This window comes from Cygnus atratus, chromosome 27 (genome assembly GCF_013377495.2).
Source record: "Cygnus atratus isolate AKBS03 ecotype Queensland, Australia chromosome 27, CAtr_DNAZoo_HiC_assembly, whole genome shotgun sequence".
Lineage (NCBI taxonomy): Eukaryota > Metazoa > Chordata > Aves > Anseriformes > Anatidae > Cygnus > Cygnus atratus.
This window is the reverse complement of record NC_066388.1, coordinates 814,448-834,228: the sequence shown is the minus strand read 5'-3', so window position 1 is coordinate 834,228 and position 19,781 is coordinate 814,448. Positions and strand designations below refer to the sequence as shown.

General features: G+C 49.6%; 2 protein-coding genes across 3 annotated transcripts; both read left to right on the top strand.

The window, feature by feature from the left end:
• The first annotated feature begins 577 nt into the window (after window positions 1–577).
• On the top strand, window positions 578–12,636 carry ERLIN2 (ER lipid raft associated 2). Its single transcript, XM_035562636.1, has 11 exons — window positions 578–748; window positions 864–945; window positions 1,085–1,131; window positions 1,815–1,876; window positions 2,766–2,891; window positions 4,835–4,908; window positions 5,522–5,580; window positions 6,857–6,948; window positions 7,275–7,364; window positions 8,460–8,539; window positions 9,593–12,636. Exons 1-11 carry the CDS (start codon window positions 642–644, stop codon window positions 9,800–9,802), a joined length of 1,029 nt encoding a protein of 342 aa, XP_035418529.1. The 5' UTR covers window positions 578–641; the 3' UTR covers window positions 9,803–12,636.
• A 934-nt stretch (window positions 12,637–13,570) lies between these two features.
• Window positions 13,571–18,664, top strand: PLPBP (pyridoxal phosphate binding protein). 2 transcript variants are annotated; one of them, XM_035562792.2, is made up of 8 exons: window positions 13,571–13,808; window positions 14,535–14,642; window positions 14,790–14,825; window positions 15,098–15,173; window positions 15,447–15,581; window positions 15,788–15,930; window positions 16,555–16,653; window positions 16,965–18,664. In XM_035562792.2, exons 2-8 carry the CDS (start codon window positions 14,592–14,594, stop codon window positions 17,100–17,102), a joined length of 678 nt encoding a protein of 225 aa, XP_035418685.1. In that variant the 5' UTR covers window positions 13,571–13,808; window positions 14,535–14,591; the 3' UTR covers window positions 17,103–18,664. The 2 variants fall into 2 exon arrangements, with proteins under 2 accessions (XP_035418685.1, XP_035418683.1); XM_035562790.2 differs by lacking the exon at window positions 13,571–13,808 and adding an exon at window positions 14,099–14,226.
• The last annotated feature ends 1,117 nt before the right edge of the window (window positions 18,665–19,781 follow it).

The window sequence follows — 19,781 nt, the reverse complement described above, 5'->3', positions numbered from 1 at the left end:
AAGAGGTCAGTTCATGGGAGAACCTCCTGTGAGGGGTCTCCCTGGACACAAGGCCCTGGTGGGGGCTCGGCAGTGCCCAGGGGGACAGCGTGGTGCTTCATGCACATGAGCAAGAGGTCAGTTCACGGGAGAACCTCTTGTGAGGGGGTCTCTCTGGACACAAGGCCCAGGTGGGGGTTCAGCAGTGCTCAGGGGGGCAGTGTGGTGCTTTGTGCACATGAGCAAGAGGTCAGTTCATGGGAGAACCTCCTGTGAGGGGTCTCCCTGGACACAAGGCCCTGGTGGGGGCTCGGCAGTGCCCGACCCCCTCACAAAGGGCCTGGGGAGGCAGCATGGTGCTTCGTGTGTGTGAGCAAGAGATCAGTTCATGGGAGAACCTCCTGTGAGGGGGTCTCCCCGTCCTCAAGGCCCAGGCAGGGTGGTGCAGGTCGCGCTGTGCCCCCACATCGCCCCCTCTCCATAGCGGGCAGGGGGCTGCGTGGAGAGACCGAGGGCCGCGAGGCGCCGGCGGGACTCGAACCCGCGGCCCCCGGGCTCCCGGCCCTCCGGCGCCCCCCGGCGGCGCCCCTTGGCGGCGGCGGTCGCTGGGTGATGACGCGCGGCGGGCGGGCAGCGGGAGCCGCGTCCCGCCGAGGCCGGGCATGGCCCAGCTGGGCGCCGCCGCCGCGCTGTGCCTCGGCTGCCTGGCCGCCGCCTTCCTCTCCGCCATCCACAAGATCGAGGAGGGGCACATCGGCGTTTACTACCGGTGAGGCGGCCGCCGCGGCCTCCCACGGGCTTCCCGGGCTTTCCCCGGCCCGGCCGGGCCCGGCGCGGAGCCGCCGCTGACGGCCGCGTTTCTCTCTTGTCGCTTCTCTCCTCAGCGGCGGGGCGCTGCTCACCTCCACCAGCGGGCCCGGCTTCCACCTCATGCTGCCCTTCATCACGTCCTACAAGTCGGTGCAGGTGCGGCTGGGGGGCTCAGGGGGGGGACCGGGGGGGTCCAGGGGGACCGGGGGGTGGGTTCGGGGGGCCGGGGCCAACCCCGGTTGCCGGGGCGAGGCCTGGCTCCAGAGGGGCTTTTCTGAAATATTTCTCCGTCCAGACCACGCTGCAGACGGATGAGGTGAAAAATGTGCCCTGCGGAACCAGGTGAGTCGCTTAGCTTCTGTCCCCTGTGCTTCCCCGATTTTGCTGGGCTCCTTTTGGTCCTTTCCCTTCTCCCCTTCCTCCTCGCCCCAGTGTGCTTTAAAACGCGCGGCCTTCAGGGGCTCCGTCTCCCACCTCGAACCCTACCCGATTCCCTGAGCTTCCACGTTTGGCGCTCATGCAGGTGCCGCAGGAGTTGGTACTCTAATTCTCAGTGCAGTTACATTCTGCCACAAACAGGCTGCACCTTGCACTCTCATCTTTTTTTGTAGCAACTTATGCGCAAGGATTTAATATTATGAAAGTTGTATTCTTTTTGTAAATAAGTTACTCCTACTGTGCTTGCCTGAGCTGAAGCACAGGAAGAAAGTGGATTGCTTGGTATCATAGGACAGACAGATATAGGGAAGGGACCAGGGGTTTGTATTTACATATAGTAAACACTAAAAAGATGATTTTTCTAAGCCTGGCTCCACATTTCATGATCCAGTTGCTGGAGACACCAGGAGCCTGTACAAGGTGCGGGCGCTTGCCGTAGTGTCGCAGCGGTGCTTGCCGGAGGTGTGAATGCTGCGCTCACCCGCTAGAGGGGAGTGTCCCCCCTCAGAGGCCGTCCGGCTGCAGGGCAGAGCTCGTGGCCTCCAGCAAACTTCCCCCTTTTATTTTTCTTTTTCTTTCTTCTGCAGCGGAGGAGTGATGATTTATTTTGACAGAATTGAGGTGGTGAATTTCCTGATCCAAAGTGCAGGTGAGTTCTTCCCCTGTGACCCTGATAATCCTGCCAGCCAGAGGTGGTGGTGGTTATCTTGCTAGTCCGGGATAAGGTGAAGAGGTTGTGCCTGCTCGTGCTTTGATCTGGAGCTAGGGAGTGCCCCAGGTATTCCCCTGTGTGCCTTGTGGAGCCCCGTACTTGCTGGGTTTGAACCTTAAACCAGCTCTCCCAGATACTGTTTATTATTTCTTGCACATACTTGTTCTGTGCTACTGGTTGCTTTGCTAATACCCAAATACCATCCATCACTTTTATTATTTGTATTATTATGGCCCCACTGGGCTTTATGCTTCAGTGAAGAACTTCTGATTTGAATTACAAGGTGTGCAAGGGGCAGGGGAGTCTGTGAGCAGAAGGCTGGAGTCTGACACACCAGGAGAACGACCAGTCAGGCTTTTTTTTTTTTAATTTATTTCTGTGTGGGTTGTTTGAATGTCTTGTTGGTTACAGGCATGATGACACTGCCTGGGTCATCAGTGTCTTACCCCGTGTGGAGGATGCCCTTCCCGTGCTGCACACAGACCACATGGTCTCTGTATTAAACTCAGGCGCAACTCATGTGTCTGCAGGACAGAGACTCGCAGATAACGCAGCGAGGGCTGCTGATACTAAGGTGTCACTCTGCTTACAAGGCACGTGGCAGAGTATTGATTGGGATGGGATGAAATACCAGCAATAATTAAAACTCCCCTAAATGAAGTAGTTGGCTGTGGTGCAGCCTTCTCTTGCGGTGCTTTCCTCGTTTCAGTCTGGCTCTGTGTTCCTTGCTGCTGTGACTGAGCCAGAAGCCTCCTCCTGCGAGCGCCCAGCCTGTGGCATCCCTCTGTCCCAGCTGTTAATGCCACTGTCACGTCTCCTTTTGCAGTATATGACATAGTGAAGAACTACACTGCTGACTACGACAAAGCTCTCATTTTCAACAAGATTCACCATGAGCTGAACCAGTTCTGCAGTGTCCACACGCTGCAGGAGGTCTACATCGAGCTGTTCGGTGAGCTGCCTCTCTGCCTTTCACTCCCAGGTTGATGGCTCCTCGAGCGATGTCTCTGCGAGCTCTTTGCGTGTTCTGCTGGTACAGAAGTCACTGCCCCAGCTGGTGGGCCTTTTACATATCGATCTGGTGTCTGCTCTGTTTGGAATTGTTAACCAGTCACAGCTGTTTGCTCCTTATCGTCTTCTGGTGCTGAGTGCTTCACCGTGTTATAACAACAACAACAAAAATCCCCAAACCTGCCAGTGGTAGCAGAGGGTTTTAGGAGAGGGAACAGTAATTCTGCTGTGTTACGTGTGTTTAGCAAATGTGACTGGTTAATCAGTTGCAGGATTTGCTAGTCCAGATGGAAAAGCCGCCCTTCTGTTCTTTGCTGTTACCAAAAGCCCTGTGGGTTTGATTACTTGTGTGTCATGCACATCGCTGCGGCTCCTGGGCTCTGCGAGTGAGTGCTAGAAACCAGGGCTGCGTGGCGAGGGCCGGCTGCCCTTCCCTTCCTCTCTCCGGACCAGTGGGAAATCAGGCAGCACAAACACTTGGAGCCCGGTACAAGAGACAGCCTGAAGAAACGCGTTGGTTTCTTAGGAGAAATGGGCCAGTCCCTGCCAGGGCCGAGTGTTTTCTTTATGGCCTTTGAGTGATAAGAAGTCCCTTCCAGCATCTGGCAGCACAGCGGTGCTGGCCGTGGGTGAAGTGTTGCTGTGAACGGTTTGGACCCAGGGCTGACAGAATTAGTGGCTGGGATTTTTTAGCGCCAGGCGCCTGAAAGAGTACAAGGCGTTTGCAAACCACTTCTCTGTTTAAGCGGGGCTTTCCAAGAAGCCTGGCTGTCCCGTTTCTGACAGGGCCTCTGCACCAAGTGTGGGACTAGGGCGCAGTTCCCCTCCTCTTCCTTTACGGGGCTGCTGGTGAATGTTCTGGTTCTTTGTCGATGGAGGCTCCAGATGTCGGCAGCTGCTGATGACAACTGCTTGAAATGGACTCAAGACAACCAATTTGCACAGAAGGAACTTGTATAAACCCCTGTGTAACTCTTTCAGTCTGAGCTGAATGTTTTCTGGCTCCACAGTTCTGAAATGGGGCACAGCCCATTTCAGGCAGACTTATGTCATTCTCTGCCCCCACATCTGCAAGCAGGTGCAGGAAACTGATAACAGCTGTTTCCTAAACTCCTGGCTGAACTTCATTGTGAGTGTGAGTTCCAGCTAGCTAAACTGGGACCAAAGCAAATAATCAAGGAGTGCGATGTGATCACTTTCAAGGCTATTACATTTTATTTTCCCTTTGCATTTCTCAGCAGGCCCCAACTGGAAACACTGCTGTCCTTAGAGCTTTTCACTGAAGAAGGGTTTTGTTTTGTGTTTCCTTTTGAAATTTCTTAGCTGTGCTGGAGTTAAATGTTCTGCGTTGAGCCAAACAGGCTTTACTGATGAAATTTTTGCAGCCTATTAAAATAACTAATGCAGCCATTTTACATTTCTCCCTTTCCATTTTCTTTGTCTGCTGCTGGCGTAGGCACAGTTACTAATCAGTCATGATTTAGCTGGACCACATCTACTTCAGGATCCAGTTGGGAAGGTATCAGTAGGAAAGTGGGCTAGAACAGAGATTCTTTACTATAAAAATGCTGCTTTTGGCTCAAAAAGAGTCCAAATTGCAGGTTATTGGAAACTGGGAAGGTCTTCATTTTATGCTGGCCGTGTTCCTGTAGTCTTTCCCAAGTCCTTGCCACTGGTCAGTGCTGCTCGACGTGCTGAGATGTGAACCTGCCCTGAGGTCAGGGATGGTCTTTCTCAGCCCACCACTTCTATATCAAACTTACATTTCCACTTACTTTCCAGGAATAAGAAATCTGAGCTGTTCCAGCTAATTCTGTACCTGTTGGCAGCAAGCTGCCTTTGGGGGGCTTTTAGTTACTTTTTTTTTTTCCTTCCCTCCATCAGATCAGATCGATGAAAACCTTAAACTGGCATTGCAGCAAGACCTAACTACCATGGCCCCCGGATTAATTATACAGGTAATTGGGATTCTGCTTGGAGATCTACAGACCGTGAGGGTTAAGGGATAACAGGAAATAAGCTGTAACTTTTAGAAAATTGCTTTAAAGTACAGCTATAAAGTTCCTTTAAAGCTTTAAAGTAAAAAAAAATAGCTTTAAAGTTCCCAGGGAAGTAGTGGAGTCCCCGTCCCTGGGGGTGTTTAAGGAAAGGTTGGACGTGGTGCTTGGGGACGTGGTTTAGTGGGTGACACTGGTGGTAGGGGGACGGTTGCACCACGTGATCCTGGAGGGCTTCTCCAACCTTAATGATTCTATGATCCAGTTTGTTTAACTTGAGGAATGAGAGCAGTGTCCTTCCTGTCCCCTTGTAGCTTTGCCGTGTTGGGTTTCTCGTGGTGTTTCCCTGGTTACTCGTTCACGCAGGTTGTAACCTCCTGTCATGTCAGGAGATCGGTCGGTCCGGTGTTTGCTCTCTGTAGTTTGGAGCTGGTCACAATTTCTGCAGCAAGTAAAAGCTTTGTCTGGCAGAGCTTGTCATAAGTGTTAGCTCCCCCACCCTCTGCAGCCTCAGGGCCATTTGCCTTTTGATTGTTGGCTGCTTGCCTGTGTTTTCTTCTGTCTCTCTTTCCAGGCAGTTCGAGTTACAAAGCCAAACATCCCTGAAACAATCCGGAGGAATTATGAGCTCATGTAAGTGCCTGAGACTTGCACCTTTGTTACCAAAAGGAGTCGGTCATCCAGATTAATGTGTTTTCACAGCGTGCGCTGATCAGAGTGCCCTCTGCCAGGCCTGCGCTCAGCCTCGTGCTGCCTTGCTGCCATTCAGAAAGGGGCTGGTGAGGCTGCACCAGATGTGTCTGTCACTGTAAATGGCTGGCAGGTCACTGCTGAGTTAGGGTGTTGCTCCATTTTGAACACTTGAGTGCAGGAATTATTTTCCCGGGGCCTCCTTCCCCTTGACACTGGCCCTACTTTACAAACACTTCCCAGAGCATGCGAGTGAGTGGCAGGTGGATAGATTCCACCACTAATCCTGCTGTTTGACTAGGATGGAGAAACTGTTGATTCAACAGGCTGAGGGCCTGCAAAGCTTAGAAATAACTTTCCTTAATAGCACTTGACATACTGATCCCTTTTCAATGCTGTGAGCCAGCTGCCTTTTCTTGCACTTGATCATTCAGAAATGCTTATGTTCTTTGAGCACTCTGCCAACAGAGTCTACATAGGCCAGAGTAAGATCCCTCTCGTCCATTCTGCTTGACCTTTTGGTATCGTGGTAAGTCATGTGCAGTAAGGGCACGATAGAATCTCAAATCAGCCTGTTCTTATCTGTTACCATAAATCCAGTTGAGAAGGACTTGTTCTTGACTCTAATCTCTCTTCCCCGACTGGGAGCAGGCACGGAGTATTTAAATTCTTTTGCATATATGTACACACACGCTTTTAAAACTTCTCAGTGTGTGCACAAAGCAGTGAGAGAGAAAAGGCTTTAGCAAGTAGAGTGCACAGACGCACGTGACTGAATGAAGGGTGATTTCAAAGCCATATACATCTGTCTTGTGGGAAATTTGTAACAATCTGTGAGGGCAAGTTACAGGATTTTAATTTCTCACTTCGTTTTAATCGTGTCCTTGTTAATAGTAACCCATTAAACTTGCACATGTGTATAGTCAAGATGTTGTTCTATGACTTGCCTCTGCTGGAAGGCATTGTGGCAGTCTGTGGAGAGTAGCAGGGAATGTTTCACGCCATCTTGACTGAAAAATCCTCCTGCTATAAAGGGGAGGAAAAGGTGCTTTAGTTTAGAAAAAAAGCTCTGCAGGTAGATGCACTCACTTCCATCGTTGCCGCCTGCCCTAACCACACACTTGAGGGAGGATTAAGCCAAGGGCTCGTCCTGAAGGTGAGGTAGGCCAGGCCACCTGATAGGCTCGCGTTTTGTAACTGACTATTTCTGGCTCCCTAGGGAGAGCGAGAAGACAAAGCTACTGATTGCAGCACAGAAGCAGAAGGTGGTAGAGAAGGAAGCGGAGACAGAAAGGAAGAAGGCCCTCATTGGTCTGTACAGCTCTGCCGGAAGGCAGTAGCTTATAGGGGTGTGTGACTGGGATAGGCAGAAAACAGAATCCAAACTGGGAGGGGGAAAGTATGCACCTGGTTTGCTGTTGGGTGATTTCTCTGCTGCTGATCTGATGTTCTTCCAGAGAAACCCAAATGGGTTCCAGCTTTACCCACAAACGGGCTGACACCTTCTGAGGGCTGAAAATTCTCCCCACATTTTACTGCCACCAGAAGAGGGTGGGAAGGATTTCCATGGGTAGAGTTGGTCCTAGCAATAGGAAGACTGTGTGATGACAATGTGGACATGTTCTCTTTCATTTCAGAGGCAGAAAAAATTGCACAAGTTGCTGAAATAACTTACGGACAGAAAGTGATGGAAAAAGAAACAGAGAAACGAATTTCAGAGATCGAAGGTGAGTGATAACTTCCAGTAAGTAAATGTTCTGTAGTGACTGACCTAAAGATCCTAAAGAAAGGAGGGAGGGGGAGCTTCCGTGTCAGTTCAATTCCATGCCAGTAGAGGATTCAGGTCTCCCTCATTCTTTCTAGTGTCCCTGACAGACCACTCTGGTTGTTAGCCAGAGGAGTGGAAGTCTCAGGACAATCCATCTAATTTTTAAGTGTAGCTGCTCACGCAATTCCCTGCAAGTATAGGTAAACAAATGGCTTGTCCAGCTGTGGCGCTCTCAGATCTGGTCTAGCATGTATTACAAATATGTGGCGCCCTGTTACAGAAGGAACATAAAGAGATCACCTTGAATCAGACAGATTAAACTCAGCTTTAACTTGATGGCCCGATACCACATCAGTGTCATTTGACAGATGAAAAGAAAAAAAAAACAGGAATGTGATACAGAAAGGGGAAGTGTTTCTTTCCTTACACGTCTTTGCTAGCAGTCAGGGAAGTTCGGTATCCCACAGGATCAGACCCTTGACGCAATTTTTGATATTGCAGCAAAACAGCTCTCCAACGTCTGTCCAAGGGGCAGAGCCTGTAAAGGTTAAAATTGCCTGCCCCTGTGTGCCAGAATCTTAACCTCAATATCCCAGACAGAATCCCATCTGGGGAATTGCGTTCGCATCAACAAACTTCATCTGTAGAGCAGTCTGCTGTGCTGCTCTTGGAGTCCTGTGCAAATGTCGTGGGTAAATACCACTTTTGCAGTGGAACAGTTGTTTCGTTTGCAGCACGAGAGTTAGTGGCTGGCTAGAGAAGAAAGAATATTCTCAGCCTGTGTGACAGGGTGGTAATAAAAACCTGATGTTTATAAAATGCTTTGAGGCCTTCAGTTGCAGATACAATTTACTTATTTAATATTATCATCCTGTAGCATTTTAGATGTAAAGGGAGATCCCGTTTCTGGGTTTCCCATTTTGTTCCCTCTTGCCCTTGTCGTATCCCTTATGGTTTAGATGTGGTACAGACTGCTTTAAAAATATTCCAGCTGCAAATGGTGCTAACGTGACTGGAAATAAAAATCTGAATGTGGGAGCATGTTTTCTTCCAGATGCTGCATTTCTTGCAAGAGAGAAGGCACGAGCTGATGCTGAATGCTATACTGCTATGAAAGTTGCCGAGGCCAACAAGGTATTGTTGTTTCCTTATTCTGTGCCTTGAAGCAGGGCTCCTTACATTAGGCTATATGGAAGAACTCAGCAAAGGAGCAGTCTGTCTTTGTTTGCTCATTGTGTCTTGTTTAAGCCAAAGACAGAAAAGTTATCTTTGAAACTAAACAATAATTAGATCCTTATTTGCAAGTTCTTCTCTCAACGGATACGTTTGTGTCAGAATATATGAAATACCTGGTTATGTCTGGAGACACCTCTGCTAGATGCTGTAGATAGAATATTGGTTTCAGTGTTGCCCTTTCATCCTTTTGTAGTCAGAAGTGTTGATTCATTTCAATCTGCGAGCTGGCAGGTAGTCAAGGCAGGGAGATCTCTCAAGTGACAGGCTTAGAGCAAACAAGAATTCAGGTAAATAACAAATGGAGCTGCTCTTATACACCAAACTAATTAGCCTGGCAAAGTCTTGCTCCTGCAAAAATAAAGTCAAAAAAAAATACTGGAAATAGAAAAAATTATATGGATACAATTGCCAGGCTTGTTACTGCCTACAGCAAGTTCCCAGGAAGTCCCAGCAGGAAGACTTTGTTTTGAAAGGGTCAGTAAGAATGGCTGGAGGTCTGAGACGTTTGTGCGCAAGTTCTGTCCCAGTTACTCCATTCTCTCTGCTGTAGTGTCGTTATCCTGAAGGAACGATCGCTGCTTTCTGAAACTGACTCTTCAATCTACTCTGTGAAAAAAGCCAGTCGTATTTTTCTTTCTAGTAGCTTGCATTGCAAGAGCTTTCAGTGAATTATGGGCTTTAGAGCATCTCCATCTCTGTGGTACATGTGGATGGAACTTTTCCCCAGCTGCTTCCATCACTTTCTCATTTTGCCATTTAGTCACTGAAATACAGAGCTTTGCTTAGACACGCTGAAGGAGAGCTGCCTTCTGGGTACTCCGTCTCTTCAGCTGGAGAGAGGATGAGCATGCCCATGAGTGTTCTGGAAAAGTGGACGCCTTGTATGCTCGCGTCAGAAATTTGCTTTCAAATGAATCTGAGCTGTTGGTGATCTGTTTTCTTTTTGTGCAGATGAAGTTAACTCCTGAGTACTTGCAGCTGATGAAATACAAGGCCATTGCAGCAAACAGCAAGATATATTTTGGCAAAGATATCCCCAACATGTTCATGGACTATGCAGGTAGCCAGACTAAATTTGCAGAGGGACTGTCAGAGGGAGTCCACGAAGAGGATGGGGCAGGAACCAGTGAGGACACAAAATTGCTTCATAACATCAACTGAAAAGAAACGTTTATATTTGTTTTATATCAAAAGAAACATGAACTGGGAAGTTCCTTTTTGTTTTCCCCCTTTCCTGTACTGAAAGACTTAAGACTTAACCCTCTCAATCTTTTGTATGACAATTGGACACAATGACTTTGGTATTTATGGGGTGTTTTTTTCTGGTAACTTCTAAGCACTCTGCTCCAGATATGTCTGCTAGATGCACCTCTCCTTGCCGATGGGCTCATAAACCCAATTACTCTGGCGAGGCTAGCTAGGCTATTTGTTCTGCAGCCAGCTTAGATGGGTACTTGATTTTGGATTGAGGTGGTTTGTAGCAGTTGAAAGTAAATAAGTTTTGAGATTTTGGCGGGAGGGGGATTGCTGCTATGACCATTTTTTTTCTTGTTGGAAATTTCCAGTACTTAATTTCAAACCCCTTTAAAAAAAAAAAAAAAAGGTGCTAGACTTTTGTACACTACCCGTGTCTGCTTGAAGGCCCGGACATTGGCCAGATGGTGGGTCACTGCCTGTGCTCTGTGGCACTGGGAGTAATGGTTTGTGTCCACTCCAGGCCCATCCTGAGTGCAAGGTGTAGCAAATACACGAAACCACCTTTTACTGAGGTCTAAGCCAATGTGTTTTACCTCAGTAGGGCAGCTAAGACCACGTGCACAGTGAGTTATAATAGCTGTAGTTAAGTGCTGCAGGCTACCTAATTACCTTGGAGGGGGATCTAAGCCTTAGACCACGCATCACACAGGTAGTGGCCCAAACTACTCATTTTCTGCATCATAACACTGGTTTGTTTTCCATTTGTCATATTTGGGTTGGGCAAAGGGGAGTCGGAATTTTGTAGTTCTTGCCAGCAGTGTATCTGCTAGGTATGGGGCTTAGGTATGCTGGCAGGGGCAGTCTCCTGCCAGTGGCTAATTGGACTTAGCTCCTGGTGAAACCAGACTGCAAGCATGCTGTTTGTCACAGTCATCATAGAAAAACTAGAGAGAAAAATAATTTTTGTCTCAGGGACCCTGACTTTGCAAAAAGCCTTGCTAGTGGGTATCTGCTTGAATGACTAGGCCCACGGTCATTACTGCGCGTCATCTGCTGGTCTGCAAGACCAACTGGATTTCAGTGTTTGTAGTTTCATATTAGAGATAATGTTGAGGTAAACCGAAATGAACAGAACAGTTTTACTGGTTTTGTTTGTTTGTTTGTTTTGTTGGTTCTTTTTTTCGTTTTTTTTTTTTTTAGAATAGATCTTGAGAGGAAGATTTGCTAGTAGCAAAGGACACAAAGCATCATCCCGAAAAAAACTACAGGGCAAAGGTGACAACCTCTTGTTGCTGGACTGTTCAAAGAGGATTTTTCCTTCTTTGCTCAGAACAATGCTATGTAGTATACCTTTCACTTCAGAAAACTGGTTAATTTTTCACATACCAGATGCCAAGAGGTAATAGCTTTTAGTTTACACGGATACAAAAATGGAGGGGGTGTTAAAGACAAAAGTTCAGGGTTGGAGAATTTTTTTCATCCTCTCCCGCAAATCCATCTGCCACTTGGCAGGAGAGCCTGTTTATTAATTGCTGTTATAATTTGCAGCCAATATATCCATATAAGATGACGAAAGTGTAAGCACTAAGTTGGTCAGGAACCAACCTATTGAATTTATGATCTTCTGCCCCAAAGAAGTTACTTACTTACTCTTGGTTTCACTCTTCAGTGTTCTAAATATGCATTAGTCTTTTTAATAAGGCAGTCACACTAAGATGGAAATGGGATGAATTTCTGCTGCTCATTCCAGTATTTTCACTTCAGCTTTATTTTCCCTGTTAGGAGAATGACAGTTGATACTTGCAAATGCAAAATAAAAGATACCATCAATTTCTGCTGGAGAAAAGTTCCATCTCGTATGTCATCTTTGTATTTGCTGGAAAAGCTGAGCTAGGAAAAGTTCCATCTCCAGACTGATACACTAGAAAACAGTGGTCCAAAATTGCATCAATAGGCTGTAATATTACTCACTTTTGTAAATTGGTTTCTGCAGGAAGATTATGAACAGGGAATAGCAGAAATATAGGAATGAGGTGATGGTACCTAAATCTTTGAGTACCTAAATGTTTGTTTCAGACTGTTCTACATTCACATAAAGGATTTCCATTAGTAACTAAAAAAACCTGCTTTTTATGCAAGTGTTTTCACTAATGAAAAGACCCAAATAAACCAAAGTGGTATTATAAAATATGTTTTTGTATGACTTTACAGTAAAACAATAGTTTGGAATAAATAGGTCGTAAAGGTTTTTTTTTAATTGAAAATATTACTGCTAAAGTATTTCTCAGAGGAGGGGGGAGAACAGAAAAAGGAGTAGCCAGTATTATTAATTTCAAACCCACATTTTTAAACCATTATGGAACCTTCATGATTCTGCGTCATTGAAAACCGAGTAATTTAGTTAAACTGTAATAAGAGTGGAAAATGCAAAAACAAGTTGAAATAATACCACTCTTTACAAGCCAAAATTGATTGTTATTTTTTGTTCAGATTCTTCATTATATGTATAATTTCCTTAATTTTCCAGAGTAGTCACTACATGTAAATCTTTATTTGATCTCTCTCTTTAACTGTCATTCTGTCATAATCTCCATGATCTTGCAATCTTGAAATGAAGACTGAATTTTAAAACCGCTGTTTAACAAAGCAAAGAGAGGTTTGTGGCATTGCTGATAGCTGGGAATTGCTGGCGGGAGTATGGTGATGCTTTACCAGCGTGGTTGTTGATCTTATGTATTGAATTAAAAGCCTTTTTATTTTGATACTTGCTATGATAATAAAATGGCCTTCAATTTTAATTTGTCTGTTTTTATGGATGACCTTTAACACGATGCTTGGATATATTTGCAGGGGAAGATTTACGAGGGGTAAAAGATTTACCGAGGTAAATCTCCAGTAGGGGATCAGCAGCATGAGGGGCAGACGAGTGCCCGGGCTGCTGCGCTGTGAGAGTTCTCCCTCCCCAGGGAGCAGGAAAGCCGAGCTCTGGCGGAAGACGGGCAGAGGTGCATCGGCTCAGCAGCCAGCTGAGGAACGCTGCAGGCGTTCTGACCCCGCTTAGCTAAACTGGGTAGTGAAAAATACAGGAACGAGGCTTCGGTGGCAAACGTCTAGGATTTGGTAAAGTTTGCAGAAAATCATTGTCATGTTTTACCAGACAAAGGGCAGGAACCTTCTGGGTATTTGGGAACAGCTGTGTAAATACTGTCTTTGCTCAGAATATGGGGAGGGAGGGCGAGTTCTGCACATTAAGGCAAATATTTTAGTTAATGGGTTCCAGCTGGCAGTTTCCCATTCTTTCCATTTGACTTGCTGTGATAAAGCCTGGCATTGTCTGCAGCCCCACAGCCGTGGGGTCTCCAGTTCCCCATGGCTTAGTTCTGACTGTGTGGCTACCATGGGTGGCTGCTGCGTTTTGTGGCTGCGCTCCAAGCATCTCCCACCACACGTCCCTGCCTTCACAGTTCCTTGCTCAAATAGGGCATGCAGAGCAAGTGGTGCAGCCCGCGCTGGTTATATGGTTGGTTTGTTTGTTTAGCGTTGGAAGGTGCACCCTGGAGGAACGGTTCTTTGTGCAGATGGCAAGAATCCCATTTCTTTGGGGGTGGATCTTGGGGTGGTTTTGTGGTGTTTTGCTTTTGACTGTGCCAGGCACGCAGCTCGCAGTCAGTTCTGCGTTGTCGGGGGCTACATGCCCTCCGACCGGCCGAAGCTGCTGGCCACCAGGCTTTATTTCTCCTCGTGAAGGTCGCGGGTTGCCGCAGGTGCCTTGCTCTGAGCCTGGCAGAGGCGCCTGCTCGACGCCTTCTCTTTCTAAGAAGCTGCAACCGGTGGAAACCCCATGGAGCTCCTCTGCGGGAGGAGGATGTTGGGGTGCAGGGACGGATGCTGACAGCTCCTCGCCACCCATCGCAGCCTGGCAGCGACCTCGGACGTGGCACAGCGCTCACAAATTTGGGCTACGACCCAGGTAAGGCCTGAGGGAAGGGAAGGGTGCACGCCACTGGCAGCCAGAGCCGGGCCCCTCGGCCCTGCCTTTCCCCTCAGCATCCCCGAGCTGTCCCCGGGCCCCGCAGGCGCCTTTGGGGCGCCCCCGGGTGCCTTTGACTGCCTTTGGGCTGCCCTCTGCGCTGTCCGCCATGACGCCCCGACCTTCCCAACATGGCGCCGCCGCCGGGACGCCCGCCCCCCTCCCGCCATTGGCCGGCGGCCGCGACGGTGCGCTGCGATTGGCTGCGGGCGGGGGGCGGAGCGCGGCGGGTGTGTGGCGGAAGGCGGCGGGGCGGCCGGGGATGTGGAGAGCGGGCATGGCCGCCGGGGAAGGGCTGGGCCCGGCGCTGCGCGCCGTCACCGAGCGGGTGCAGCAGGCGGCGGCGCGGAGGCCGCAGGTGAGGGGCCGCGGGCTGGGGGGGAAGCGCCCCCCGCCGGGGCAGGCCCGCCCGTCATGGCGGCAAGGCCTCCGTCGCCATGGAGACGGGCCCGCATCGCCGGGGCAGGCCCTGGTTACCATGGAGACGGGGCCTGCTCCTCCACGGGACCCCCCCCCCCCCGGGCCTGACGGGACTCCCGTGTCCCTCCGCCGTGTCCCCGGGCCCTGGCGGCCTGTCAGTGGGGCTGGGGGTCTGGGGGACAATGTGGGAGGCTCGGGGACCCCCCTCGCCCCCTGGGACCCCCCCCTTACCCCCTGTTCCCCCAGGGCCTCCCGGACGTGCAGCCGCGGCTGGTGGCCGTCAGCAAGACGAAGCCCGCCGAGATGGTGATGGACGCCTACAGCCACGGGCAGCGCAGCTTCGGGGAGAACTACGTGAGTGTGGCGGGCTTCGCTGGGGCCCCGGCACTGTGCTTGCTGGGGTGCACGCGGCCCCAGGAGCCCCGCTTCCAGCGAGGTTGCTCCTACGGCGTGATCTTGTCTGGTGTGATCTTAACAAGAGGTTGTCTTGGGTTCTCCTAGGTTCAAGAGTTGCTAGAAAAGGCATCGGACTCCAGAGTAAGTTGACAGTTTCTTAAGCATTCTCTCTCCTCGCATAGTTGTGTCCTGAGAGCTGTTCAAAGTCCTGGCTTTTCCTAGGGAGTTTGTTATGGAGGCGGTTTGATCCTGCTGCTGAAAAAACACCTTGCCTAGCAAGGGAAACAAAACCCGTGTCTGGTAAACAAAAGAAGAAGACTGGATGTCTGGTGTTTTGTTTGTGGGCAAACAGGGACTACACTAGGGGAAGGGGGAATTGTCATTCAAACCTGACTGTTCCTCTCTGCTTCCAGATTTTGTCTTCTTGCCCGGAGATTAAGTGGCACTTTATTGGCCATCTGCAGAAAAATAACGTCAACAAGTTGATCGGTAAGCTCTGTTTATCTCTATTTGACCCCACAGGCAGTGTTCTTCCAACGTTCAAATAATAACCACCTTTCTCACCTATTAGTACTAATGATTGCAAGCCAGCAAGAAACGCCAATTAGCAAATGAAACAATGCGATACTGCCCCATTTTTCAGTCCTGATTCAGTCTAGTTTGCTATCTCTTGCTGTAGTCAGCTGCTAGCTTTTCACAATTGTAAATACCTTTGCTCGTGTGTCGCACCGGTAGCCCAAAGCCTCTGTGTTTTCTCTGTAGCTGTCCCTAACCTGTTCATGTTGGAAACGGTGGATTCTGTGAAGCTGGCAGACAGAGTCAACAGCTCATGGCAGAAGAAGGGGTCGCCTCAGAGGCTGAAAGTCATGGTGCAAGTTAACACTAGTGGAGAGGACAGTAAGTGGCGGACGCTTTTTTGATGACACACACATTTGTCTCACTGACTCGATAGAGGGAACAACTTGAATGAGATTTGTTGGTTTGTGCTCTTTAGGAGTTTCTCTATGCTAAAATGAAACTTCACCATCAGTTAGCTTCTGCCTTGCTATGGGGAGGGGAGTTTTCTGGCAGAGCTTGGCACAAATCACCCCACTTTTTGCCAGGTAAGCATGGCCTCCCTCCCAGAGACACCACAGCTGCTGTGGAGCATGTCATCAACAAGTGTCCAAGCCTGGAATTCGTGGGGCTGATGACAATTGGCAGCGTCGGACATGACCTTAGCAAGGGGCCAAATCCTGACTTCCAGGTAAGATTTTCTAGAAGAAACTGTCAGCTGTTGGCTGGCCTCCCGTTACAGTCAGGATACGAGTCCGACTGTAGATTACCGATAGAAATGCACACCTGGCTCAGGGCAGTACAGACCTGTGCAGCGTCAGTGTTAATGAAGGTGTTGGGCTCCTTTCTGCAGAGGTCAAGTGCGCGTTTATTTTTGGTCTCATCTCTTCTGTGAAGCTGTAGCCAGGATATTGGCAGGGGCACGTCAGGTGGCAATTTTTATCCTAAATCCTCTGGTCCTGCTTTCAGATGAGGTTTCTGTCAGCCCTTTTTGCACACTCTGTGTACAGGGCTGCGCCAGGCGGAGGAACTGGGTCTCTGTTCCTTGTCTGTCATGCTGGTGTGATAATTGGTTGTCTTCAAAGGATGTGTAGGTTTGTAGGTGCACGCATTGTCAGTAGTGCAGCCTGTAATGGGGAATCTCCGGTGCTCTCTTAGTGCTGCAGAGCACGCCCCAGCAGGAAATTTGGGAACTTTGCCTTCTGTATGAAGGAGACTTCAAGGAAAGACAGAAATTGTTATCCGTGAAACCTTGGAACTGAGCTGGCGTGGCTGTCATCAAACGTGGGATCCTTTCTTTCCTCCTTTCTCCTAGGTGCTGCTGTCTTTGCGGCAGGAAGTGTGTGAGAAGCTGAATCTCCCCATCGAGAAGGTGGAGCTGAGCATGGGCATGTCCACAGACTTCCAGCATGCAGTAAGTCCCGCTCCCTTCTGTGCTCCTCTCGGGAGCCAAGTTACCCTCAGCAGCAGCAGGCATCCAGGTGTCCAGCGCAGGCGTCCTCTGCTTGGATGGAGATCCTGGTGGTGCTGTTCCACGAAGAACAGCTCTCCTGGTCCTGGGATACCTTTCCGGGGATCAGAATAGACCCTGTCTGTAGCTGCAGATGGTGAATACACGGGGAGCTGTCCTTCTGTGGCGTGGGGAGCGTTGAGACTGGTTACAGACTGCACTGGCAGGTGGGTGGCAGCCTGCTCTGAACTCCTCCTTTCTGTCTCCTTTCCTAGATAGAGGTTGGATCCACAAACGTCAGGATTGGAAGCACTATTTTTGGAGAGCGAGATTATTCCAACAAAGCAGATGGTGGCAAGGCCCCAGGTGAAACTAAAGGAAAAACAGAGGCCTCAGCAGCACAGGGTCACTAGGTGGGAAAGTGGCCTCGACAGAGGACAGATGATCAGAGACCTCACACTATGCATTCTTACCTCCCTCCTCGTCAGCACCTGATCGTGACGGTGAGAGGGAATTCCTCATAGCAGAACAGAGGCCAGAAATGCCTCGTAACTTATTGTGATTATAGAGTACCCATAGAAACTGGAAGTTTTTATTACCAACAAATGATAAGAAAATTGAAGGTTGAAAGTGACTGTAGTATCTTGGCTACTTCGGGCTCGTTTTGGATAACTAGGTTGAAGAAACTAAATAGTTTGTCAGGATGGAGATGCTAATGAGCAAGATGTGTCCGCAGCAGTGTCAGTGATTTTGTTGTTGCTGAGGACTAAATTCTTCGTTAAGCAAATTGCAGTATTGCGAGAGACCTATAAATGTTTCCTCTCCCCCAGTAAAAGTTTTGCACGTGGTTGCTATTGAGCAATGCTTGCAGAGGAACTACGTGACAGAGACATGCTGTAACACTTAGTGGCACTGAGTGATGCCGGAGAGATGACATCCATTTAAACAGCAGATGAACAACAAGCACATGTGGATGGAGAAAGAATGCAGTCGCCAGCAGTGAGTTCGTGGCCTCACGCTTTGGACGCAGATTGCGAGTGTGGGACCGTCTTCTCGTCTGACGTTCGTATTTGTTCTCTCAGACTGACACTGCTAACTCTTCCCGTCAGTTACATGTCTGCTCGAACCTTCTGGGATGCTTTCAACCTTTCCCTTCCCCCTCGTGAAGTGTGGCTGGGAGTTATTTTCGTCCTGCATAGTAGTTCTTGACACCGTGTGTTCTGTTTGGTCAAAGCGGGGCTTTTCTACAAGCTCCTTGGTCTCCTGGCTTGCTGTTGCTTCCCAAGGCAGGTCACGTAACCATCTGGTGCCTCCACCACCCCGTCTACATCTGTGTGAGGACAGCAACAGCCTGCTCATCTCAGAGGGCAGCAGCGAGGTTTGCTGGAAGTCCTTTGGGAAAGGTACTTCAGAAAGTAAAGTAGTAGTATTCCGCTGGGTTCTGGGTTCCTGAGATAAATCCTCTCACCACTGACAGTTTCTAGACCACATCTTCCTGTGCGAAGTGCTGGTCTGGCCTTCGCTTCTCCTGGAGGAGGGGACAGGGCTCTCCTTGTAGTAACCGTTTCTTCAAGGTGTGAGTAGAAGCTCCTGCATTGTGTCACGTGCTGTTTGGCCAACGGTAGCTGCGGCAAGTCTCTTGTAACGTGTGTTACAACTACGTTTTCTGGGCTTTTGTGTACTGCCAAGAGGAGGAGACTTTGGTTGCCAGCAGAAACATCCTTCCCAGGCTTATCTGTGTGTGTGTGTGTGGTTAAAGCTAGCTGTTGGTTTTACTTTCTGACTATAAATGCTGAATGTAAATGAACAGAGTAAAGCACCAACCTGTCACGGCTACACGGCCTAGCAGCCACACGCGGCCGGAGCTGCCCTCCTTGGAACTGCACCGTGTGTTGTTTCATAGCTTGTTAATAAAAAGTGGTGAGTTTGAATACCATCTGTGCCAACTATAAAGCTATTAAAGATGTTATTTTTATGTTCTGGCGTTGTGAATAAATGCCCCGGGAGTTGCTGAAGCCTTGCCCTAACCTGCAGTCACTGTCTGGTGAGACTCGGTTGTCTCCGGAGGGACGGGGAGGGCGGTGGATTGAACGACAGCTGAAACAGAGCTGGCACAGGGAGGGAAGGCTGATCTGGGGGGGAAAACATTGCTGCGCTGGGCGAGACGCGAGATGCAGATGAGCTATTTCTGGAGCAGCCCTCTGGGTGGCACTGCTCCCCAGCACCGGGGCACCGCGCCGGGTCCACGGAGCAGGGACATGCGGCTGCTCTCCTTGTGGGCAGGTACGGCTCAGTAATTAGGCTTCCAATTAACTATTTTCCATCTGACGGTTGAATTTAATCCCTTCCTCTTCCACCTCTTTCTCCCCAGAATTTCAGCGCCGGTGAAACACGCTGGCCAGAGGTCTGCCTGCAAACTTCACGGCAATAAAAGTTTTGTTTATTTTGCAGAACGAACTCGGGAGACGTGTTCTTCCATCCGAATTTGACTGAACTGTGCAAAGACAGCCAGTGTCCCTGCAGCGTTTGTCTGCTAGAGAAGTGCTACTTTTAAGGCGTTGGCTAAACAAGAGAGCTTCACCGTGACGGTTCTTTCTGCTGGAGCGCAGAAGGGTGGGATGGTTTTATGCAGAACATCTGTGGGAACTGTCTGGTTTATGGCTCAGCCTCCTGCTTTTTCCTCTCTCAGGCGTTTTGTGCTTATTTCCTGAGCTGAAACCGAACACCAGCCACGCTTAATGAAGTAGTTAAGGTAAGCGTTCACGGGTGGCTGTGTGGCAGGGCAGGATTTGTCCTGGCTTCCGTGCCCTGGAGGTCTGACAGCCCAGCGGTTCTGTAGGAGCAGGCCGGCTCTCAGAAGTGTGTGGTCCTCTGCTTTTCCCATCCGTTACGTGCCGTCTGCTAAAAACGTCGAGAGCTCCCCCGGCTTTGATGCTGGCCTCCTGCACAAGCCCTCTGTGGCTCCGGAGAGCCGTGCCGCGTGGTGCTGCGAGGCTCCCAGCTGCGGGACGTCCCCTCTCCTTCAGCCGGGCTGCGCAGGTGGCCAGCGGGACGGGGCTGGGTGTGCTGCCCCAACAGCCGCGCCGGCTGCA